Source organism: Myzus persicae, unplaced genomic scaffold (genome assembly GCF_001856785.1).
Source record: "Myzus persicae strain clone G006 unplaced genomic scaffold, MPER_G0061.0, whole genome shotgun sequence".
NCBI classification, from domain to species: domain Eukaryota; kingdom Metazoa; phylum Arthropoda; class Insecta; order Hemiptera; family Aphididae; genus Myzus; species Myzus persicae.
Genome location: NW_019103585.1, coordinates 155,278 through 183,033, shown reverse-complemented (window position 1 = coordinate 183,033; position 27,756 = coordinate 155,278). Strand labels below are relative to the sequence as shown.

Genomic DNA, 27,756 nt, shown 5'->3' with positions numbered 1-27,756 from the left:
GGTTGAAACGATAATTTTTTAATGGTACGTTCGTTTTTAATCATCTTATTTGTATACGTTGGTATTCTGATTCCAGATTACGAGAAATCCGTGGGACACATACATTCTCTCACACGTCACACACGCGGTTTCCTTTTTAATTGAGACGCTTATACAATATAATATTATAATATTATATGTGTGTTCGTCATTTGTATATGCTTATAACGAGAATTGGTCGTCCTAAAGGGAAAAAAAACCGATCGAAACCTAAATCTGTTCATCTCGAAAGCATACAAATCGGTTTAAATGAACACATATAGCGCGCGCTCGGATGCATAATTTAATCATACTATATATTATCATTATAGGTACACGCTTTGCAGTGGTGGCGGTGGCCACTTTTGGGCTGCGGACTGCTTCTAATAATATTATTATAATTTAAAATGTTACGTCATTCGTGTATAATGCATTAAATACTAATACATATGTGTAGCTAAACGGTAATATAATATTATTATTACAATGGCGAATTATTCTTCAAATCAATTTGTTAAACATTTGTATAGCTAATAATTTATTTGCTCATCATATGATATTACATATTAAAAAGGTAATTTATTTTTGCTCTTATGGTTCTGCTTATGTCTACTATTTTAGGTATCATCATTATGTACAAATGCAAACTTCAACATCATCGATTATACATGAAAAAATAACATTATGTTTTAGGACAATTTTTTTTATTTTTGATTGGGTCTTAATCGCTTTCGGTAGGTATCTACTACTCTAAGTTCGCACTAAGCATGCATAATATTTTAATATATTAAAATCATTTCTCAAAATTTAATAATAAATAAATACCAAAAAAATAAGAAAAAGAACTAAAATAGTCAAACATTCAATTAAGCATCATGAAAACCACGTGGGATATAGGTTACTTGCTTACTGCATGTATATAGGCACACTTAATTATTATTTTAAATTACGTATAATATACCGAAACTGCGGGAAGTCTCATCAGCATAATATATAGTCAAAGCTTTCGCTTATTTAATTCTAAAAACGAATTCGCGGCGAACGTCGTTGTGAAGCTTTTATGTTATTCAAAATTAATTATTATATCTGTACAGCTCAAAAATATAGTATAATTAAATATAAAAATGAAAGACGCCTTATTATACCATGGACGAGACCGTACCAGCTAGGGATTTCATAGTATATAAAATGTATGTATTTATGATATATTTTTATACTTTTACGTGTGTCGTCTTTAATCTTCATGATCAAATGCCGACGTCTACGAGCATGGAATAATGATAATGACGATTAATTTTGTGTTTTAAAAATCGTTACCGAGACAAAAATGATATCACCGTTTACCGTGAGCGTACCGACAATAATAATGATCGTAATATGGCGATGAATTCACTATATAGGTATATAATAATATTATAACATAATACATAATATTGTGATACCTGCGGGTTGCGGTGCGGTGTGTTACGAGTCGCGCGGAGGTGTTTGCGAGATTAATGATCTTGTAGACACCTTTTCGCTCGGCGTTTTTATTAAATTATTATTCTTTTTTCTCGCGGTTCTCCAGGGGAACGTTTAGAAGGAATTACACGATTTACGGTAGGAGTGCCACCTCTGCGGGGGGGATCGAGTACATTGTTGACGGCGGTGGGATACGGTCGCACTCCCGTCAGGTATACACGCTGCAGCAGCTGAGTGGTTATGTGTGCCGCGTTCTTCTTAGGTTTTTATCATTTTTTTCTTCTTTTAATCAAAGAACATCATTAAGTAAATTGAAACAGAAAATTTGGTATAATAATATGATATTAAGTGCATATATATATATCGCTGTATTTAGGGTGGCGCAGTCGAATCGAAAGTCACGGGCGAAAATAAAATGTATAATGTACATCCATATATAATAATTAATAATATGAAATGTATATGATACGGTTATTTGTCTCGACTCTCAAGAATTGTATATCATTGACCGGATTATCCATGGGGGGCGGGGAATAACGTTTGAATTTGAAAAAAAAATTAAGTCCCACTCACATTTACTCAAATGCGCATCATTTGCCTTAATCGGTTACATACAAAAAAAAAAAATTATTAACGTAATATCTAATGATCGCCACAGTCATATGTTATTACCTATATAATATTAATTATACGAGACTATAGGTAACAGTTGTTAGTCGAGCATATTATAATTATTATTATATTGAAACGCATTTTATAAAGGCTACAGATTACTGTAGATTGGTAAAACATGTCATATGTATATATTTTAATACAATTATATATTACACATATTTAGTGCTAGAAGATTGAATCAATACCTGTAAAATTGTGAAAACAGTATATTGTTTTTTTATTATGTTGATAAACACATTGATTAATTTAACTTCGCATTTATAATTACACGGCTGCGCGTGCATGCAGGTGAGTTTCGTCACACTACTTACGTCTATAAATTACATTAGTCATAGGCAAGATAGATACCTACGTATTTTTATGTCGTAGCAATTGTTTAGTATCAATAAAATATTTAATCAGTAATAAAATTCAATCGACTTGAAATACTCGATTAAAATATCTATATCCAACATTAATGTTATGTTTTCAGGCATTATAATGTTATTGTTTTGGTGACAACGTTCTACTTTTCAAGTAGGTCTCCGAGGAATTAAGAGGACAATAAATTAAATTGAATTGTCGTTTTAACTATTAAAACAATATATTATTATGGTGTATTTAGTGAGTATTATATTTATTTTTGTTTTATTAATTACGAAACTGGTTGGGTTTTATAGTCCTGCCTTAGTAATGCTCGTAAGCGAATAAACTATATTTTATTCAGGAAAAACGAGTAAAAGACAACCGTTAACGGCTTAATTTATTTAGTACGCATTTCTAAATGCGTGTCTCTCGCGAACGTTTGTGGAAGTCTTCATTTTATGAGACAAATACGGTGGTAATGGCTGTATTTATTATACTAAGGCGTATGTATTCCCGCCTGACAAATGGGCAATATAAGCGAACATGGCATTCAAATCGGTCGGTTATTCGCAAAAAAACCATTTTGGAAACCATTCATGCAGTACTGTGGGTCAATTACTGCGTTGGTAAATATTAGAAATATAATATGCAAAATATGAACGGGATTTCAAGTGTATCTATAGAAATCATTGACAAAAACGGTAAAAATTAAATTAAAATAAGACCAACTTTGAACGACACAACTGAACATATATAGTAAAATCAAAAATTAATATATTATTCACCCCAACTAGCACCAATAATATATATTATGAAGTATGAATAATTACACTATTTATAGCCTTTCTTCAAACAATAGCATAAGCAATAAACATCAATATTAGTATATTTTAGCTCCGATTAAATATAACCATCGTATAACACAACAGTCAATAAAATTGTAAATATAAAATATATTATGATTACGATTTACGGCGTATTGAAATTCGATTTCAAAATATGAACGAGACTGAGAGAGGTATGAATTAATATCCTTCGCGTCCAAGTTCAAGAACGGGTTTAAACGCAAAACGCCAAAGCTATTACGTGCACTTTATATAGCGTGCAGCAGTCGGGCAACATAGGTATAATATGTTTATGTACAGGTATAAACGTTACCGGCGTGCCCTCGAAAGCTGACACGCGCCTGTTTGCACTACACCAGTGTCAAGGTCTAAATTTCCGCATATATAATATAGGTATAGGTACATAATATGGTGCGCAACGCTTGTATCCACAGCAACTATATACATATAGGTATTATATAGGTAACTACAATGTGTACACAACGCCGTCGTCGGTGGCCGGAGGGCGATTATTATATGTTATGGCAAAAAAAAATTGCGTCGATCGGAAAAATGATCAATACACATGGTTTAGGTTTACTATGATAATATTATAATTATTGTAAACGCAAATGCATCAAGCAAGTGTTACCTAACCTAACCAACCTATACCTAGGTATACCTAACCTGCAATAATACGAATAATATATTTATAAAAATATATAAACGTATAAATATATATATATATATATATGTATATTTAAATGCCGACTGCCGGCGATACCATGTGTACCCATTTAAGTATACATACATAAGTGTATATATATATGCAATAATATAACACTCGTATAAACCTACGTAATACTTACGACTTATAATAAGTTATACTTATGAATTATGTGAAACTAATAATAATGATAATATAAAATATATAATTGTTGGCGCGTCGCGTCGCATTCCAACTTGTCAACCACACGGGTTGCAGGCACGCGCCCATAATATGAAAATAATAACATAACGTTACCCAATAAATAATAATAAGAAAAAAAAACAATAACACCTGGTGTAAAAATGGTCGCAATGTTTGGAACGTATTATACTATATATGTTATTGTACCTACGTATAATGTACATGATATATTTATTATATAGGGAACTAATATATTATACATATTACGCTCAGGAAACGCGCCTATTATTCTAAGACCTACGTATATGGATTTTTTTTAATTTATCGAATCTATTATTACGTGATTTGTATATACATGCACACATTTTTATGTCAATACGGCACTCGATTAAGAAATAATAAAACTATGAAGAAATAACCTAATAGCACTTACGGCAGTTGCAGCTGTCGTAGATGCAGTATAGGTACAGATATATCTGTTTCTTACAATATAACTTATATAAAATATAAAAGTACAACAAAACCGATGTAAGACGCGTGTATGACTCTATTAAAACGTCGTAATGAGCATATTATAATATTAATTTAATTAATACCACGAGTTTATATTAAATCGAGACGGTTGTTGAATAAAAAAATAAAAAACTTTTACCATCACGACGGTACGCGGCAACGTCGTGTAAATATAATATTAATCGCGGCAGTAGTACTTATGGGTTATATTATAAACACAATATCCATTTTAGTATTCTACATAATATAATATTATAATTTATAAGTTATAACGTATAAAAATAAATTAGATTGAGTTCTTTTAAAGATCGTATTGAAATGAACAATATATTTCTCGCTACCTACAACTTTATTACTGTTTATGATATAGTTTCCAGCGCAACACGTAAATACCTATGTGTTATGATTAAATACAAACTAAAAACGTCGTTTTTATTTATGCGTGCGTATGAATACTAATATTAAAAAAAAAAACTGAATATGAAATTATAAAAGCCTCAAGGGCGTCAGAATAATTTTTAATAACGTGCGGTTAAACGTATAAATAGTTGATTATTTAGGTAGGTGCATATTATTTTAATATATATATGTTTGTGAATATTTATTCAAAGTACAAATATGCTGTACCCATATTGTTACCTCTTATATGAATATTTTAATTTTCCAATATTGCACAGTTGTTAAGCATTATTACACAATTAATTTAAATTTAACTAGTTTTCACAATACAGTCGCACCGTTCGTTCTGAGATTTCTGGGTGAATATAATATTTAATAGATACCTATTATATTGATACCTATTTGTTGCCTGCAGGTGATATAATAATAAGATGAAGTTAAAAACTGAATATCGAAGATCATATATCCCTGTGCCTAAATTGATAGCACTGATAATGTGTAACTGCAGCAGTGGTGCAGCAATCACAAGTCACAAGTGATGGATAGTACAGATACACGCTGCATCGTGCTGCACATGCCTCCATTACACGTGACGTAAATATGCGAGTGTGAATGCTACTAAGAACATATAATAACATCATATTATGTATATTATGCTGTTCTAGTCGTCTGTAATCGACTTAAACCCCGCAAACCAGCACAGTCAATAATAATAATAAAAAAAAAATATTTATACGACCAACACGCGCGTATATATCATCAAAGTCCGGTAGCCGATACCACGCACGTTCGAAAGTACATCTCTCACTTGCTGTCTATCTCTCTCTATCAAGTATCTACATTTATACATCTACTTCAGCCGGTCTCCAGAGAACCTAAGCGTCAATGGTTCATATTATTGCTACCTATGTATATAGTGTATACGTGTATAGTATATTATCAACGGGCGCTGCAGCTCGAGCTACTGTTGCCGCCGCCTTAATAATAATATGAAAACGACGGCGGTGGCGGCGTGGACCAGGTATCGTATCACTTTGGGGCAGCCCCGAAGCACAGGCACTCACACATACATACTATATTTATATTTTATGTACATGTACCAAATACCTACCTACCTACCGTCTATACCTGTCTACGTAATACCAACCCACCTACGTTGTGTGCGTATATGTATATATATAAAGATCTACACGTGCGTGTGTAAGTGTGTTTGTATATGTATAGCAGAGTCTGTACTTCTGTCGAGGCCGCGAGTGTGTATGTGCGATGGGAGGCGAAAACACGAATTCCATTAACGCGCGGGATTAAAGAGATATAAAAATAAAAAACATAGGGTCCCCGAAATCCCGTCCATCCGGCGACCACGGTGGAGACGATCGCCTACCTGGACAACGTGGCACGGTACATATAGGTACGTTATAAGTATATACTATATATGCGTGCAGCGACCGTCGAGTCGACGAGAAGTAAAAAAAAAAAAATGATAATAATGATCGTAATAAAAATACCGATTGCCCTCGGCATACGATCCTCTGACATAATGAAAATATTTTTATACGACCAGTATGTACGGGGGCAATATTCGTCCTAATGTTAGTATACACTATACAGGTGCATATTATTAATAATATTATATTTTATCTGATGATGATGTCGACTACCTCGCAAAAGTGGTGTGTATTGAAATATACAGGTAGCATTATATAATTAAGTCTGCTGTAGGTAATATTTTCTGAAAAAGTCATGCTGTTATCATCCTACTGAAAGCTCAATAAACATAAAATGATCACTTATATTAATTAAGGTGATTATTTGAAGGCCGTTTAAATGAATATAGCAGTCTATAAAAGTTAAAATAGATCATTTTCCAAAAATTATTAAAATGCTAATTATTATTACGGAGACATTGACTGAATCTCGTTAAAAATATAATCACTCGTACTTAAAACCTGGGTGCGCCAAAACGGTTTATTTATGCACAGACAGTTGTACTATATATTTATGGGCTTTATAAATTTTAAATCCCATTATAGGTCGATTATTATTATGATCAGCATCGATTTATACTCGGTGAAAACATTTTCAGTGTGCAATTAGTATAGAATCACCAAAACATGTAATAAAAACAAACTACAACTCACTTACCGGTGTGCAGGAACAGGTGATTTTTCAGATTTGTGTGTTTGCTGAATCCTCTGTTACAAATGTGACACTTGAAAGGCCACGATCCGTTGTGCACGTACATGTGAGATTTCAGATCGCCGGGCGTCGGGAAAGACTTGGCGCACAGTGTGCACTTGTGCGGTTTCTCCTGCAAGCAAACACACCACATTAAAATTTATAATAATAATCATATTGATATTATATGATAACGTATCAATTTAATCAGCCACACGTATACATAATTATTATTATATCGTATTTTTCTTCCTATTACACGTATTATATATTATGATATTATTATATGGGTATATAGTCCGCGCCGGGCGGTGTTGCTGTCGTTTACGGACGGTTTTAATTGAGTTTTCAACGAGGACGTTAAATACGAAATAACCGTTTTCTACCGTCTGGGTCGTAAAAACCGATCGCCGCCGACGACCACTATACATTATTATTATACCGGTATATATTGCGCGATTTATTATTTTAACATATACGTCGATTTCGAATCGTAAACACACCGGCCACCGGACTTTGGGTTGGGCATATTATTATCATATAATAATGTCACGGGTGTAATATTGTAATTGATCCGTGGCAAAAAAAAAACCCGGCGATAAAAAATTAAAAACCATCAACGACGTATAGTATTTATAATACGAATAATATAATGTTATAGGTATGTGACTCGCGAAGAATGACGACGACGTATTATATTATATACAGGCGTCCGCGGGCGCCGCGGTCATTCCGGTGTCCGGACAATAATAATAAATAATAATATTACTTTTATACACATTACGCTCACACCTATCGTATAAAAACCATAACCGCGGTCGCGGTTTATCTGCGGGCGTCATAACGTTCGTCGTAATATACAGTGTTGGCTGTGTATATAGGTATACTACGGGTAGGTACGGTTTGTTCAGAAATGATTTATTTTACGGTCTCGCGGGTAAAATAATCTATTAAAATATATGTGATAGGTACTATATAATACAGCTGGGTATACATCGTTCTGCACTTTTGCGTATCTCACATTACAGTCGATCGCGCGTAAAGCGTAGGTAGTAGGTACTATACCTATGTAAATATGCTTTATATTGCTATATAATATAATAGTAATAATAATATTACGTGTTTAGTGGCGTCTATATGGACATAATATAAAGACGTCAGAGTAACCCCCTGGATCAGTCACATGGATGTTTCGTGACATTCTTATATTATTATTTAATATTTTAATGCGTCTTGTTAACATTGAAATAATTTTTATTATTGTATTGTATATTGAGCGTCAATGATCAATTCTTTTTAGCATTAACGGCTATAACATACTCAATTATACTAGGTAATATAGATTAAATAGAAACATACATATGGAATTATTGCTTGCAATCGTGGAATACGAGGAGGTTACATTGAATGGGTGGAAAGAGGGGGGGGGCTAAACTTAATCCCAAACTACTTTAGTATATATAGGTGCAGTCTTCAAATGATCTCATGTACCAACCACTCGATCAACACTTCAACGCGTTTTCGCCCGCTTATTATACCCAGAAGTTCAGAAGTTCTGCGCCAGCACAGTCGTCATACTCGTACATGCACACATAAGACACGAGCACGTGCATACACCGTGCAATTATGGCCGTATAATTATTTATTAGTTCTCTCAATCCCACTTCGTGTATAATAATAATTGGTCGACAAATGTAATGTTTTTCTATCACCTGGCACCTGTTCACCTATGAATCGTGAACACACTGCGGGAGGAAAAAACGAAATTTCGGGCACAGTCTGCAGCATAAAATACACATATTATAATATTATTTAGGTACCCATAATAGATATTATGTACGAACCACGCGCGGTTCCTGCGATTATTACAATATTAAATTATACCACGCGCAGACATTTTTTGACGATAAACGCAAAACGAACCAACTCAAACAGCGAGCAGTCGAAAACCCGAATATAATTTGAACGGCGAGTTATTATTTACATATATATATATTATATGTGTAAACCTAACCTACACTCGGCAGCTAGGAAGGTATTTAAGCGGCTGTAGAGGTATAATATTATTATTATATCGTCCGCGGCGTATTACGACTATTACAGGTATACTCCGCTGGCTGTCGGGAAGCGCGCGCGCGCCCGAACACGGGAAAAAAGTCATATCGGGAGGAGTTCAGGGGGGAGGGGGGCAGAGGATAGTTAAGTCGGCACCTGTTCGGCGCACGCCAAGGTCGCGAGAGAGGTCCGCACGACACGGACCCGATGGCCATAGAAGCAGCAGCAGCAGCCGCCGCCGCCGTCGCTGCACCGGTCATCCGGCCTAGGGGAGTCTGCAGCGCGAAACGTCGCGGGCACTTGCGTGTTTCCATCGCCGCGTACCGGTTTCCGTGCGCGTCACGCGGAGCGTATATTATAATATTTATATTATTCCGACGTGCGCGTATTATACATATAATATTATTATAATATATAATATAAACATAGCTAGCTGATATATACACACACGTATTAATATAATAATAATCACATCATCGAGAGGAATCATACGAAATAAAAAAATTGTAATTATTATTGTTTTCATATTATACCTAGGTATTTATATATTTTTTTATACTCCATGCCCGGGTTATATTGTAGTACATGCATTACTTCGATATAACCCCTCGATCGCGGTACATACTGTTGCCTCATGTATAGGTGTGACCAAGAAAAATCGCTAAATCACTCCGTAGGTGATTTCCATCATTATGACCACTTTATTATATATTATTACTATTCGTCGGATGGAAGTTTTTCATATATCTCTATCCGTCTCTATATTCGATATTGTTGTGAGCGCGCTCGCGCTCGAGTCAGCTAATACCAATCTCAAATATAATCAGACGTTTCGATCGACTTTATATAGCATATAGGTACCAATACCAATATCCATGGGTATATTATATTATAATATCTACACGTTTTCCCACTATTCCGTGCTGCACGCGATCCACTAGTGTATATTAATATTACGAATATATACGACGAATAGAACACGACTGTGCTAGTGTATGGGTTCCCATTTACAGTTCGCGTGAACCACCCGACCAAACCGGCTGCCGTCCATTGACGACGAAGACGACGACGATGGGTATCGCCGGGCTACCGGAGGTTTAAGTAAATTATACATATATATATATATTGTATGTATGTGTATTATAGAAGGTACACATGGCTTGATGTTATATTACATATATTATTATATACGGACGAGGGAAAAAAAACCAACCTCTCGATTGATTCGGGGTCTGAATGGTACACAACGAGATATACCGTGCAATAAATTATATAAATTACCCATGTATAATGTATATATATGAACATGATACGCGTAGAGGCAGAACCGTGCATGTGAAGACACTGCTGCAGCAGTAACCACAGCCATCGTTAAAGTCTCCGAGTCTGGTTTTTTGATATTTTTTTTCGTCCAACAATACAATGACGCATTTTTTAAAATTTTTTTTTACTAATGAGGAGTACCCAATAGCAGGTATATAGGTACCACTAATATCGATTGTTTTGCAACTATACGACTATACGAGTCTTCGAGTCGACGCGGCTCAATATAGTCTGCTGCAGGATTTTGTCATTGCCAGGAACAAATAAAGGTAATAAAGTCTTCTATATTATTGTACAAATATATAAATATATATAACTATATACACTATACACCTATATATTTCGGTAACCGTCGTTGTACCTATAGATACGTGTACACGATAACGAAGTAGCTTGTTTAATTAATATATAAAATAATGACTCCTGTGTTATTTTCCATATTATATAATACATAATATTATCGTCGATCGTTCACGTTGTATTATATTTGCGACTCTCGACGGATGATTTTAATCGGATCTCATCATGCGCCGCTAAACGTCCTGTTTTAGTAGATACATAATTGATAATATAAATCTCGTATTTTCGTTGTCAGGTTATTATAGGGTATAAGTATAGCATACAGTCAAAAACGACGTCCATTATTTTTGACACGAAACTATATAATATACATGTAACGGCATCAAAATATATTTGATCAGTGAATATTCTTATTATACCTAGGTATATGTACGTTTAAATAATTTATTTTGTATACAATTTATATTACGAGTACGTACCTACATATTGTAAACATTTTAATAACAGTGTCTCGTCGCGCCACACCGTTGACGTAGGGAAATAATTTACTAAGGTATAATAGCTAGGTGGGTATTATAGGTATTTATATGTTATAACTCAGCTTCCGTGTGTTTGCATTTGTGCGTGTGTATATGACAATGCGCGCATAGTTATTTAAAAGCGTTTTTAATATACATTCGGATATACATCATCGTCTTCGTCATCATTATCTTCATATAATCATCATTATCATCATCATCATCATCATCCATATGGGACGCATGTAATTTGATTGAAACAGACGTAACTTGAGGGAATTGGGTGTGGAGTGATGTCGGGGCGCATTTGGTCCTAATGGATGTCTGACCCAAATACTGTTTGACGGGACCCCGCGTGTATAATATTATTATTGTACGTACCTATATATATTATAGCAATCCCGGTCGCCTTCAAGCATAACGGACTGCCGTCGGTTAATGAAGAAAATGCGCGGGGACGAGACGATATATAGCTGAACATAATACGTTCTTATAACAATATATACACGGACATATCACATATGTATATTATATTATTATTATTATATAAGAGGTAAACACCACAACGTTCATAATATGAATATAGTACTATACCGACGACGACTGTCGGAACGAATCGTAAGGGTACGCCACCTGTCCGCTGCCGTCACCGCATCTTCCCGTCCACACAACACAAGGCGAATACCTGCAGTACTATACAGTATATTATATATATGTATATGCACTTATAGGTATACTGTAATAATAATTTAATAATTGTGACTTGCCTGGTAATTATTCGATCAATATAATATTATATACATATATAGTACAGTTACATAGGTACCTACTTATATGTATTTATTTGTGTGTGTGATGGTATATATAAGGGTGTGAGCTGCTCACAAAAGGCGAACAATGTATACATATTATATAGTAATAACAATAATGTTTTCCTTTCATATATGGGGCGGACGGGGAGCTAGGAGGGAGCCACAAAGAAACCGTACAGACCGCGCGTCTTTCTCAAATAATAATAATAATAATAATAATAATAATAATAATGATAATCATATTGAAAACGACTTCTGCGAGAACCCTTCGCAAGACCATTGTTCCCATTGTAAAACGATCAATACGACGACGGGCACTGCAACACCAAATGGGAGCTGATCCGACATGTTTTCACTATTAGGCCGCTGTACAATAATGATCATAATAATAATCAATTCTGATCGGCAGCGCGAGCCTTCGTGGCGTACCTATATATGGCGTAGGTATAATGCATTATATATATTATTAAAATATATACACCACAGACTGTCGCCGCCGCCACAGTATCAAATATTTTATTATTCAGCGCATATTATGGGTACACGATATACCCGTATACTGTATAGACAAATAGCTCGAAAATAAGATCGTCGAAATAATTATTTACCTGTTATCAATATTGACTATTATATTATACACAATACACTATAGGTAGGTAATAGGTATATATACCTAATAATATTATTAAACGACAAGATAATAATATCATGATGGTACATGTGGACTAAATATATAGAACCAGGACACCCCCTTGCTGTTTCTGGAGGCTATTCGCTGCAGGACTCGGACATTTAATAATATTATATTGGTAGCAACTTCAGATGTTATTACAATATTATTATTCGTTATTAAATTTTATAGTTGTATATACTTATTGGGTATCTATTTTTTTGTCTGGTGGAGGATATTTTAAATTCGAATTTATGGTAAATCTCGTGTTATCCCGAGGTCGGGAAGAAAGGAGATAAGAAAAAACTGGTCGCTTGCTGTTTTCACAGTAAAATAATATATTACTCACGCTTATATTATGTACGGTCTCTAATCGTTGTCGTCGTCTTCGTCGCCTTCAGCCATGCTTTTGATTAAAAATATCAAACGCCGTGTAAACGATTCGAAGTGGCTGAGAAAAAATGTAAATTATTTTATATCGCGATCGGTCATTCGTGTCGTGCGAACAAGATTACCAGAGAATATATTATTATTTAATTTGATAAATATGGTAGGTGGGTGTCTCCTGTATGCACTATACATATATAATATATTGGCTCGTATATATTATAATATAATAATATATATTAGGACGGAACGATAATGTTCTCATATGTGATATTGGCAATATAATATTATTGGTACCCAGCAGACAAACACCGAAGGATTTGGTGGAATGAAAATGCGATGCACATTGAATTTTATTCATCGGCTGTAAACGGGTTTTTTAGCTTTTTAACGAGATCGAAACACCGCAGCCGGTGTTTTTTTTCTCGCATACATTATTATTTAGAAGAATATAATATATATTACGCAAGTACGCAACGTGCATGCATATATATAATATATAACGATGTATTAGATACGTCGAAATATGCCCAATGCCAATAGGTTTCCGATACACTATACTATTATAATATAAATATGTGACCCACCGAGCTATACTCGTATATGCAATGTGCTGGGTGCTCCGTACCTATACCTACATTGTAGTACATTCGTATAAATCGGCAATCCATTTGCGCGAGAGTCTCGTCGTCGTCGCCGCCACCTCCTTCGATCGCCTAGTTTGCAGAGGGTGGGGGTGTTGTGAGAATTGTTTCTCGGACCGTGTCCGAGAAGTGTGTGTTTTTTTTCACGGGGTTCCGGTCTGTCAGAAACCCTTTTTTATTGTCGGAGGGAAGTAGAAGAATAAGATAATAGCGATTGTTACGATCCGCCGCCAGCGCCCCGGCCAAGACCAAGACGTACACACACACACGCACGCACACAAGGGAACGCCATATGGTTTTGTGAAATAGGAAATTGCTCTTCAAACGCCCAGCGCATATACATATAGGAGTGCGCACGATACACAGTCATTTCCTTAAAAAAATAACACGCACGTGATGTAATTGCTTTTTTCTCTGGTATTGTTTCGCGACAGTTGGCCGACAAAAAAATAAAGAAATAATAATAATACGAACTTACAACAATATTGCTCCGAGGTGCACCTGACAAAAATATGCGTGTCAGCTAGGTAGGTAGGTATATGATATTATGTATAAATATATATATTACAAGATACCGGCAGCTACATTATTATATGCAGGAGGTATTGTCGGTTGAAATTATTCGATTCCGGATAAACCACTCTTGGAAAGGTCCAGAAGGATAATAATAATATTATTATGTAATATCATAATCAAATTTTATTGCCTCGGGTTCGAAACATCTGTGTAGCTGTGTATAACAATTTCCAAGTATTCGCAAAATCGATATTTTATATTTAAACGGTTTGTTAACAAAGCCAAAAAAAAAAACGTAATACGAACTATACGGAAGAAATAAAATGCCCATGGTATTAATATTAATATATACTGCTGTTTATATAAATGTTATAATAATATATCGATCTGGTTTCCGGTATATGCATGTTAATCGCTCATACTGTGCGTATAATATATTATATACCTACCTACTACATTGCACAGAGAATTGGGAACCCACACGTTTTAATCGGAATTCGCATTTGATTGCTTTGGCTAAGAGTTTAATAAATTGAGGTAATAAGATATAATAATAATGAAATATATTATTATGCATCATATATTTATAATTACATAGTATAACAATATTTATATAATAAAGAGACAGATCGCGACCTTCGTTGTCGCTCATGTATAGGTAACCAACGTTCATAATATTTATTCAACTAGGTAAGTATGCTGCTCTAAGGTACTGCTGCTACATTATAGCTGCACTTGTATATTTACTTAAACGGTACGTGTTACTAAATATAGACTCGGGTGAACTGCCGTTTATAGTGGCTCTATAACCTGTGACTTGAGAGGCTTTAAACGGCAGCCGAGTGTGTGTACAATTCGTTTTATTGTAAAACTAATGCGTGTTATCGGTAGATTGTATGTGGATTTTAATACACGAGTACCTCGAGTAGTCGATATAAGAACGATGCTGAGAAATTAAAAATTTTTTATGTGTGTGCTTTTCGTCGACGGACGCGTACATTATTATACTACGAAGACCGCAAAAATGTGGTATGAATAATATAATGCAGGCATAGCTGTACTGTTATTATTTGTATTATTATTATCAACGTGTATATTATTATATTAGAGATTATAGACTCCCGTAGAGACGCTACTTCATCTACGCCGGAAACGTTTTGTTACCATGTCTCATCCCTACACCCGCCGCCGCATGTATACGCGTATATACCTATAGTGTATAGTATATAGTTAGGTAGGTGTAGTATTATAGTTTTATACATAAGCACACGACCGCAGTCCGACGCAGCAGCCGACGATTGTTGTTCGAATAGAATAAATAATATAATAATAATAATATAATCGTTTTCAATTCAATCGGTTTCGTCTGTCGAGCGCGCGCGCCCGCGTTTAAGTGGCACGCGCTCCGCCCGCCGCCGCCGCCGTCAAATTACGATTTCCTCCGGACCGCAAGCCGGTCATTAGTGTTTTTTTTCTGACGGCCTCCACACGTATGCATTGTATCTGTGTATATATATAATATGTACATGAATACTTTGGTTGTACACTTCTTCCTCTTTCTTAATGGACCCGTCTGCTGCACTCGACACGACGAAGACGACAACACCGCTGCACACTGCACGATAGACTACGATGATTTTGCAACTTTTCGTCTCTCAAAAAACGCCTCTTGTTTAGGCCTCCCCACGCCGCCGTTTCCGCTCAGGCGTCGTTCGGGCACCGAGCCGGACGAGGGTGGTTCGATACAATGCGCTCCTACACGGCCGCGCACTGGCGGCTACCGTGTGCCGAGTATTGTGATAATATTCTTGCGTATACCTAAACAGGAAGTCATATGGTCTCGTTTTCTTTCCCGCGGTTCGTCTTACGTATATGCAAGTATACGAGTTAAAATATTATTATAGGTACGCATTATGTGCGTAAATATAGGTGTATGTGTATTTCGGTTCGCTGGTTTTCGATAACGACCTCGACACTGTACACATATAATCGTACACGTAACATGTACATTGTACAACATACTTTATTAATTATAAAGTATATTATATATAAGTACACTATGGGTAAGCGACCGCGGCAGCCCGGGAAACGTATATATAGTAGTAAAGTTGTTATATTATCTGATCGTCGGTGGCGCGCGGAATGTCGTTCTCCGGTAAAATACAATTCGGAGGACGTACTATTATAATATTATACAATAAATACGACCCTTCGGCCGTCACGGACGTCGACTCGAAACCCCGAGTCAAAGAACATCCTTCACCCCCGGCCTCCTTGTTAACGCCAGCAAGACTTCCGGTGAGGTAAGTTTCCGGAAATTAAATCGATTATTAACACTATACTGCATATATATACGGTAGGTATGCCTTTATGATAAAACAATACATACGAATGATAATATATACGACCGTATTCGCGGTCACGGTAAGCGCTCTGTGACCGCGGCCAAATTTAATAAATCCGACAGCTCCGACGAGATGACCCTTCGGCGACGATATCGTAATACAATTTTTACTTGCTATTCAAACCGTTTCAAACGGATGATGTATGTACACCGCCGTATTGCAGATATATATCGCAAATCGCCTCAACCCCTCCGGTTGCACTGAATTTCCACGCCGTCGATCTCTGCGTGCGATTATATAATATACGATCACCAGACGAGTATTATGTAGGTAGATACAATAATAAACATAGTACTCTTTCCATAATGCACCGTCTGTATGACATATTTGCGTGATCGGATTACTCGTGGTTCGAATTTTTTTTCTCCTTTGCTCGCCGATCGCCGCTTATCCGTATCGTGAACCTTAGCTATAGTGTACCTACTCCGCGGTTAAGTGCAACGTGCCAGAGCAGTATAATAACCGTTATAATAATATAGTATAGATGCGCGTTATGTATACACAATAGTGGGTATATTATATAATATTGTGTATATACATCCTATATAGGTACATAATATAATATTATTTATTATTATTATTATTATTGTTATTGATATCGGCGGTATTGCGTATGGGACCGAAGGACATGGTATGGCGTTGCACATTACAGCAGTTATTATATTATATACGTGTGTGTACGGTATATATGGCCGATATATACCTCATAAATACCGAAGAAACGGTCGTGTGCTGGTCATCAACTGCCCTCTCGGCCACGATCGAAACACAACCGTAGTTTGCACCCGAATATAATATACGACGGAGATACGTGACCACGATAAGATGCGATACGGTCCGGATAACATCGTATGCGTATATACGCGTGTGTGTGTGTGTGTGTGTGCACAGTTCCCACGGCGGGTAACCACGTTCGCCGGCCGGTGGGTGCGGAGCGGTATATACCTGTTGCGGCGGGAGAAGAAACGCCACCTCTGCACACGGGACGATCATATTTTTATAGCTGCGATTAAGGTGCGCGCACGCCGCACGACCGTCCGGCGCTCTGACAGCGCGCGCGACACAAGACCGTGCGCCGCAACACGTCGCGACAATTGATTTTCGCGGAAAGCGCATTATTACAACATAATAATTTATCGATCGCGATCCTGACTACCCGCAGTGTAGATAATATTGTTGTATGGTGGTTATATTTTCATTATGCTTACCCCTCACCGTTTTTATGCTTCGAATTTGATGGATAACCCTGATTTTCGGAAAACATGTTGCCTTATTGCTAACAGCTGTAGTTGTGTGATTCGAGTACTTACAGTTCTGCCTGACAACACAAAAATACAAAATATCCATTCTTCAATTTTTAACCAATTTTTCTGTGGGAACCATAAGTAGTTTTTTTTGTCTAAAGTACCTATTTTAGTTGAAGTGCTGAAGTCGAAATTTGAACAAGCAAATGGGTGACTTCTACATAATTATTATTCTACTCCATGATGCAGGTAAGTACTGACCTAACCAGTTGTATACGTTCCAGCCAACCACGAATCGGGGGCTGCAATAATTCATCATCTCGAATTAATACCCTATTATAATACCATCGTCGTGGTATTCGGATCGCGATGTCCTTCGACGGTTCTTATTTTTCCTCGCGCGCACCAGCCGCGCAATCGATACTGCGATTTCAATAATAATATCATAATAATAAAATTATCACCGTTTTTTCACAGCGCCGATTGCAATAATACATCGTCGTGTCGTCGTTATTATTGTTGACACGGAGTCGTGTGGCGTGCCGTTCGCATTATATTTTATCACCGTGCGTTGCGTGTCCAAGGAGCATTTATATATTATATAATATATTGCGTACAATAATAATATAATGCACTGACTCCGTCGACACATCTGCTGCCGTCGCCTCTGAGTCCGATGTTTTTTCCCCGTTCATGCGCGTATTATATTGTTGTAACGCGATTAAAAGAATAATAATTTATGGACCTTTCGGCCGGAATTCGAAGAATCGTATACAGCTCTAGTAACCACTACCGCAGTTTAATGATCATACACATATTAATGAACTTAGCATTTTTGATTGACACGCTGCAAGTACATTGTTTGGCGCCTGTGATATCATACAAATTATTAATTAATCGTTTGATCACAGAATATGTATATATTTCAACATTTCATACATTCTGTGGTTTGATCGTAAACGATTCTCGATCAATCCGTTTTTGCGTTGCCGTCCGCTTATTACAATATTATCTAGTTTTGTACAACTCGAAGAGATGTCCCGGAGATGTGATTAAGATTATGAGCATTGCGTACTCTACAGTATTTTATTAAAAATATTTTCTGTTTTGATTTGATTTTTTTAAAAATATTTTGATTTTCTATTTATCTGTATTAATCATATATGTTTTTTAAATTAGACTTCTACAATAGTTATTAACTTTCTTATTACTAACCCTTGTATGAAAGGGGTTTAAAGCTTACGCACTCCTGTCAGGTGTGAGTTTATTCGAGGAGGAAGTCGGGAAAAGTTTGTTTGATGGATTTTGTATGATTTGATTTTTCCATTCGATTGGTCTTAGTTTTATTTTGTATTTTCTTCTTAGGTAGGTGCACATCATCAGCCAGTGAGATGTATATTTGTTTTGCCTGTGAAAGTGTGTTCCTAAAGATCATGTGAGTGTGTTTGCTATTCTTTTGATCGACTTCATGTACCAATATATATAGTGGGTCTTAATTGAGAGAAGTTTCGAATATTTTTGTTTGAGACCATTGGTAGACAGCTGAAAATAATTATGATTTGGACTGTGATACTGTTATAATATTATTTTGATCACTTTCCTATTTAGTAGAAGTGATAGCTCAAACCGCAAATTATCTTTTCAACGTTCCTATATAGGTACTTGAAGTGTTTTCCACGCAATATAATATTACAATGATTAAACAAGTAAGTACGTGCAGATATTTGCATCGATATGTAGGTATGCACGAAGTTCAACACTATATAATATTATAACTGTAACGACTGCGCTTCAGTTTCACGCCGACCTTGCAGTATATTAAGTCCGCGATTGGATAACGGCTACGGTTACACGGGACGAGTGTAAGCTTATCCTACATAATTAAATACCTGAATATATTTAGAGTTTATGGGGTAAAATTTATTAATTATTTGAGCCAGTAAAGGTAGAACAAATTTCAATTGGGGTAGTAGAACCTTCATATAATATATACTCGTACCAACTCTTCTTCGCCGTAGTTAGTTTGGAGATCTTAGTCAAATCCAAACTTAGTATGAAAAATAAAATAAGATTACGAACTTGCCACTATATAAGTGATCCACCCCGTGAAACCATAAACGTGTCGCTGTCGTCACTATACCTACATACAATTCCGTCAATATATCATACCTATATTAACTATAATTTCAGGAAAATAATCACACATCAGGAGATCTCACGCTCGGTTATGTCTAATGATATACATACCTACAATGTATATACCTATTATACTATATACACACATGAAGAGAATCGCAACCGATCCTGCGATGAGTGTGTATGAGCACTTCCACTATATTAATATAATATACGTCCGTCAACCGGTTAGACGAGATGAATTTTGGTTCCAAATTTAAACTATATAACCAAATGCACATACTATAATAATATAATATATCTAATAATATAAAGGTTCGGGTCACGTCGGAAACCACTTTTTCCTTCGTGTTTACGACAAAATTGATCGAAATATTAAAAACCATTCTGGTTTATTATACTAATATATATACTATGTTTTTTTTTAAATTGCGAGCACATAATAATAATAATAATAATAATAATAATAAAAAGAAAAAACACGAAATTAAACCACCAGTATCCGGACACCATCTCCAAGCGCGGAGACCCAGCCACAAATAAGTAGCTCGGTGTTACGTGTTCCACACGATTTTAATTTTAATTCCGTGTATAATAATTATTTGAGTTTGAAAAAAAATCTATACACACTAACCAATCCACCGCGCGCAGAGATAATAATAATCTGTATGCCCCACAGACTGGTTCAGACGTATTATTAAAGACCCATAATCTTGCGTGAGTCTTGGAACATTAAAAAAGTCGTATATGTATAATATACAGTACACACACACACACACACACCCGACCGAAGCGGTGTGGATCCTGTCTTTAGCCCTCTCTTGTATTACAGTCACGACGGTTTAGTTGTTAACCGGCCGACGGTTTATGGGTATGTTAATAATATTAATAATACGATTATTATTATACATGTACACGACGAGACTCTTAAAAACGTAATAGTGTAACTCGATTCTATACCGTGGCCACCGTTCGAATATAATGATTGATTATCACATTTTTATCAATATTTTCATTCGTGTTAATAACAGGTATATATTAGAATAATGAATAAAAATATATAATATTAAATATGTAAAAAAAACGATGAAAATGTAATAATTATACTGTATTATACGTGTTTAAATTGTGTACGTATATAATATAACAATATCTATAGATATATAGATATACCTCGAGTTTCGTATAAATGTATTTATTAAAAATCATATATTTTATATTGTAGTGTTAAAAATGTATAATATTGACTTAGTACAATATAATATTTTGATTAAAAATATATCGAAATCGAGTATTTAAAAATTGAAAAATATTTTTGTTGGAATTGTATAATATTATACTGTATGTATAGGAATTCAATTTATAATGTTCAATTTGTAAGCCGAAAATTCATATTTAGGGTCGAGGGTAGGAGAAAATTGTTATCGATCACAGTTAAAAGCCAAATTTAAATAAACCATTCGGCGGAAATATAATGACTAAAATATGCTATAATAACCAATTTTAATAGGTGTGTAATATTCGGAGAAAAAATCTGTCGTGAACAATTTCGTGTGTTGGATCGTACATAAGACGTCATTATAATAAGAGGTCAATGGTCTGGTTTTATTGGCCTTCTATAATATAGTGGCCGAACTGGGTAATTTATGCTCTACTGCAGACTATATATACGTATAATATGCATATAATATTAGATACTTATATGCTATTGAATATCATACGTACCTACAAATCGTTAAGCGAACAAAAAAGTCGTATTTCGACTGACAATTTGTTTTACTATTATTTCCCGCGAATTCTACATAATATTATAATATGATGTGGATGAAATATAAAAAAATATTTTTTGAATTCAACAATATTTAAAAAAATAACGCTATAGCTAGGCTTACCTTAATGTGAGTCATTCGGTGGTAGTAGAGATTAGAACTGGCCGTGAACCGTTTTCCGCAAACGCCACACTGGTGCGGTTTTTCGCCGCTGTGGATCCGCCGGTGAGTGTTCAACGAACTCGACGTCGAGAAACCCTTGTTGCACACTGCACAGACGTGAGGCTTTTCACCTGCATTGGAAAACGTATGCGATGGTATTAGTTGTGGGAAACGATTTTTCACAAAATACTTGGGTATAATATTATAATATATATATGTGTATGGGGTGTTATATCGGAGAGTGGATGTCGGTCAACAGGATCCGAGAGGCCATCGATTTTGATCCGGGCCGTGGGAATTGAATACGCGAGACTTAAGATGGATGTAATAATAATAAAAAAAAATTAAAATATGGAAAAGAAAAACAGCGTCATCCGGTCTCGGGAAACGACCGAATGGAGAGCCAGTGCGAGCGTATATTATCGTAATCGCTGATGTTTATGGACCAGTCTCGTACTATGATGCATATTATTATACTTATATGTACGCTGAGAAGTTGTTGCGGTAAGCTTTCTGCTGCAGCTTTTTTTTTTATTTCGCGAAATTATCTACGGATCACATTTTATTATGTACGCGTTGTGTAGGTACTATTACATTAGATGCACATCAATAATATTATATGCATATAATAACGCGGCATTATATGGAAATATATTATTATGTGTAAACAGTAAACACGTTAATATTTTATTATGTTTATATTGTCGTCGGCAAAGTACGAACGCCATGGTTCTTCACTGCACCAGTAAAATAAACATATGTCATAACAGTATAATAATAGTACCTATGTGAATTGTGACTTGCGTCTGCTGTAGTGCTGTGTGTTTTGCAATCTCCTTTTAAACGTAACGAAGACGACATTTTGAGGCCGGTTCAATACGATTGTCATATTAAAGAATATTATGGAAAATGGTTTAGCTACACAAAAATTCGTACCTCTCACGATTTATAATATGCCGTTTATATGCGTAGTTAACCACCATTAAACTCATTTTGGGTTCTCGGGAATTTCCTACCAGTCGCCACGACGTTTTTTGATAGGTTTACACAAACACAGTTTTACCAATTTAAAGAAAAAATGATTAAAAATAATTAATAATGATATTTGCAATCTTATGATACCTGCTGAAAGTGGCAACACTGTGCATTTCTAATCTTGAAAATACTGATAATTGAGACCCCAAACAAGGTATCCCTGAAATCGATTTTTAAGAAACTTCAAATCGAGTCTCAAAAGCAGATTTGAGTGACTTGCGAAAAAAACCCGTGGTGGTCAATCTGTTGTTATACGCACGTTAAGTAAATACGAAGAAATTTCGCGATAGAATTATTATATTAATTTCTTTTAGAGTCGCAACTGAAACAAACATTCCGGAACGCCGCCGCTGCAGGAAAACGAAAACGGTGTGCAGGTAAACACTATAGGTATTACGACATAACGAAAATTCCCATGTTAAATTAGTGTAGCCGGATTTAGGTTAAATGAATAAATAATATTATAATGATTTCTATAGACGTACCGGTGTGGGTGCGCATGTGTCTCTTAAGCAACGACGGTCGGTCGAAAGCTTTGCGGCACACCTCGCACGGCAGCAGGGTGCGCTCTCCGCGGAACGGCCTCGGTTTCACCGGAGTCGTGTTGCACACGATCATGTTCACGTTGTGGTCCAGCGATGCTGTGTCGCCGGATAAAGAGTTGGCCGAAGACGATTCACCGGACAACGACTTGCGCTCGTCCGTGTCCAGTCCGCTGGGCGGGGAAGACGCCGATGACGCGGAAGACGTGCCGAACGCCCGGGACAGTAGCGACATGGATAGGTCCAACGGTGAGTCTGGAAAAATAAAAAAAGGCATAATATTATTTACATTGATAATCTATTTAAACGTCCGTTGATGTATTGAACAATGTACAAAACATTGTATTGTATTTCGCGAGGCTCCAATAAGTGATAATATAGTTTTTTATTTTACACAATTTCGTTTTTAATGGTTTAAACGAGTTGTCAAACTGCATAATTATAATATATTATAGTCTTCGCATGACGGTACAATGTTTTGTGTAGCCTTAACACACGAGACACATAAGACCGAGTTCCGACACTTCTATTTATCTATACTTAATAATGCATAAGAAAGTGAGCACATTTAAATGTGGTCTTGGCTCTCTCCTGCTGTAAGATTCCGTAAAAAGAGACTTTGTGCTTGAATATAGTATTTAGATTAGATTGAACACTCGTTATTATTAAAATATATATTATTATTATAGAGGTAGAGGTACCTAGCATCATAGGTATAGTTGTATCTACATTGTCTGTGATTACGGCAACGTGAATATTATTATGCCGCGGTTGATTATATTATTATTATTAAACCGTGCGGACCCGAGCAAAAGCCACCATGGTCTTATCCGCCGTTATAGTTCCAATTAAAACGATAATCTCGCCAAGTCGATCGTCTATGTTGCTGCTTATTACTATTACTCTATAGTCTATACATATATTATATAGGTACCTACGTAGTACGGCGTACAAGAGTCAATTTATATGCGTATTTGGATGAAAACTGTTCGTGTCGCGTCCCGTACGCTTAGATACGCGATTCGATATACGCGCTTTCACGTCGTCGATACGCCGGCCGAAGTAGTACATTTTTCCTATATCTAGGCGGATGGGTATAAGTTCTCTGTGACAAAACCAGGCCACCGATTTGGAAGACAATTTGTCCGATTATTTCCGTTTTGAATAGGTGTGTACTTTATTCCGTCTTATTTTACAGTCATAATATCGAATGATGCAAGTCAACCGTCTCGTCGAAGATCGTAGTGCAAATACGTATATTTTTATTATATAAAGGAGAGGTATTCGCTCCCCATCAAATCGTATGTTGCCTCCAAAAACTGTATTTATACTGATGCGGTAACGGAACTGTCCATCACGAGTTACGATACGTGTTCGTCGAATTAATGACATTTCCAGTCCACTTCCCACAGTACAAACCTTCTTCGCGGACAGTCACCAGATTTGTAGCAGTGGTCCAAGAGACGGACGCACGACCGTCGTCGAACAATGAGTTTGCGGTGACGACAGACACGTCAACTAATTTCTGTTCGACATATATATTATCATATAAAGAGCAGTCGGAAGGTTATTGTAGTAGCCTATCAATATTCAATAGTAGGTACCTATATGACGTCGTGACGATGAAACGTATATTATTATTATTATATTATTATAACGACACATAATCGTCGCACTCTTACAACCCTGCCTCAGCAATTCATACACACGTCGTACGTGCCGTGAGTATATTTTATGTGAGACTATGTTATATTATTATTATTGGATAATATTTCATTTTTCGCGTTATTATTATGTCGTTTTCTGAATCGCGTGAAGCACCCGTAACAAACAAACCAACGAAAAAAAAACCCCGTTCACACTCCTAAATAATGTAGGTACATACTATACGTTCTATAGGTACACAGATTATTATTCCTACGTTGTACATACCTACTGTAATATTAATACTGTAACATTATCATCCTATCATAGTCGTGATTAGACTGCATGGTTCGCTGGTGGTGGTGTTGGTGTTGATTATGCATTCCTTCCACTCTATCTCATATACCAAAACTTCCCAACAACCAGAAAAAATCGGTATTTTTTTTTCTAAAGACCGCTGAAATAACAATATTTTGTTCTATCGAAGCACGATTGGAAAAAAAAACAATTTTCGTAAATACTCATTTTTTTCAGGATTTTGAACGGGAACGACCATTATAATATATGCGGTTCGTATTCGATTTTCCGATATAAAAATACGTTGCACGCTTATGCATCCCGTATAATAATAATATACTTGACGTATATATATGTATAGATATACTCTGTTTTCCTCCGTTTCGATCTCGCGTGACGACCATCGCGCTTATAATATCATACATTTATACCTATATGTGTTCATATATACCTACATGCACACACACACACACACACACACACACACACACACACACACACACACACACACACACACACACACACACTCACACACATACACACGCATATACATATAATATATACGAACATACACAAGTACACCGGAGAGACGGACGCAAATCAAGTCCGTGTCACCGTCTCAGTGCGGGCCGGGGGATGAGAAGAGCCGAGGACAATACCCGCGCCTGACGTCGATCGGGCGGCAGCGGCGACGACGGCCAAACAATAGAAGGACGTGCCGCTACCGTTTGGAAGTGAGTACCGCCTTGGCCACGGGGTATAGGTACGTAGGTACGCAAGTACGCGTATATAGGTATATATGTATGTATGTATAATAGTGTCTACTGCACTTATATATAATAATAATAATAATATAATACTCGCGTATATATTGTCGCCGCCGCCTCACAATCACCAATAGCCACCAGAACAATGGACAAACCGTACGCATTATTATACAACGATATTGGTCTTTGGACGTGTACGCGTACCTATGTGTTCGAGTGTGAGCGTAGGTATATGTGTGTGCTCGTATCGAACATATTCCGTCTCTGTTTTTTCTCTACTTTATAGGTATATTATATTATATGCTCTCACGATGCACACGCGTATATCATTCGGGATTCCGTGTCGTTTCCATTTCCATTTTTAGTTTTGACTTTTCATTCCGTCCCGCAGCAGTCCGTCATCGTACGCCAGAGTCATTGGTCGATAATAATTAAAATATATTGGTGGTATATAGAGCGCGAAGTCAGTGACTGCGAGATGGTACCCGTCGTGGCTAGTTGAAAAATTGATGCAGAGGTGCGTTGTTATCGTAATATACGCGTATACCATTTTTATACCGTGTATATGGTCCTGTGAATACCTATCGGCTTTTATATACCTAGCTGCAGTTTGTACATTGTACAAATACCTACGACATAATATGCTATTACGAAAATCTAACGCGTTTGGTATATTATTCCTACACCGTCCGGTGTAGTACATAACATAAATGTATATAATACATAAATAATATAAATATTAGTATGGGTATATAATGGTAATATAATATTATGTATCGAGCCCGTAAACGCATTATTATAATATACCGCAGCAATAACGTTGCAGTGTCGCGTTTTTTTTTTATTCACACGCCGCTCGAGGCCATTTTACGCAGTATTAATTCAAGTAGCCGTAAACAGGACGACAACGTACCTATCGTTGTAATATTATAATATAACATATTGTATGTTACCGGCGTATAAGGCTAGGGACAAGGTCGTTTTGCGTCAATCTACTCTGGGCCCACGCCGCGCCGCCTCGAAGACGTCCCCGAGCGACCTCGCTCGTTCGAAACAATAGTTAATAGTTGTATAGTATGAATGTCTCATCTCATTACGCGGAATCGCCGGGATTATTCAACGTATTACATTAATATTATGTGATCAGTCAAAGTACAAAATAGAAAATTGAGGGTGAAACTTTCGGCGTCCGCGTTCATTTTTAATA

The 27,756-nt window shown here is 36.2% G+C and overlaps 1 protein-coding gene across 2 annotated transcripts in view; it reads right to left on the bottom strand.

The window, feature by feature from the left end:
* LOC111034801 (zinc finger protein 235-like) overlaps positions 1-27,756 on the bottom strand; it is a 97,004-nt gene that overhangs the window by 27,985 nt on the left and 41,263 nt on the right. The window contains exons 4-6 of one of the 2 annotated variants that reach the window (XM_022316173.1): positions 23,785-24,096; positions 22,226-22,395; positions 7,291-7,456 (exon numbers count right to left, since the gene is read on the bottom strand). In XM_022316173.1, coding sequence (XP_022171865.1) covers positions 7,291-7,456; positions 22,226-22,395; positions 23,785-24,096 — 648 coding nt within the window. Of the gene's footprint in view, positions 1-7,286; positions 7,457-22,225; positions 22,396-23,784; positions 24,097-27,756 lie in introns of both variants that reach the window. The other variant, XM_022316175.1, reaches the window with a different exon arrangement.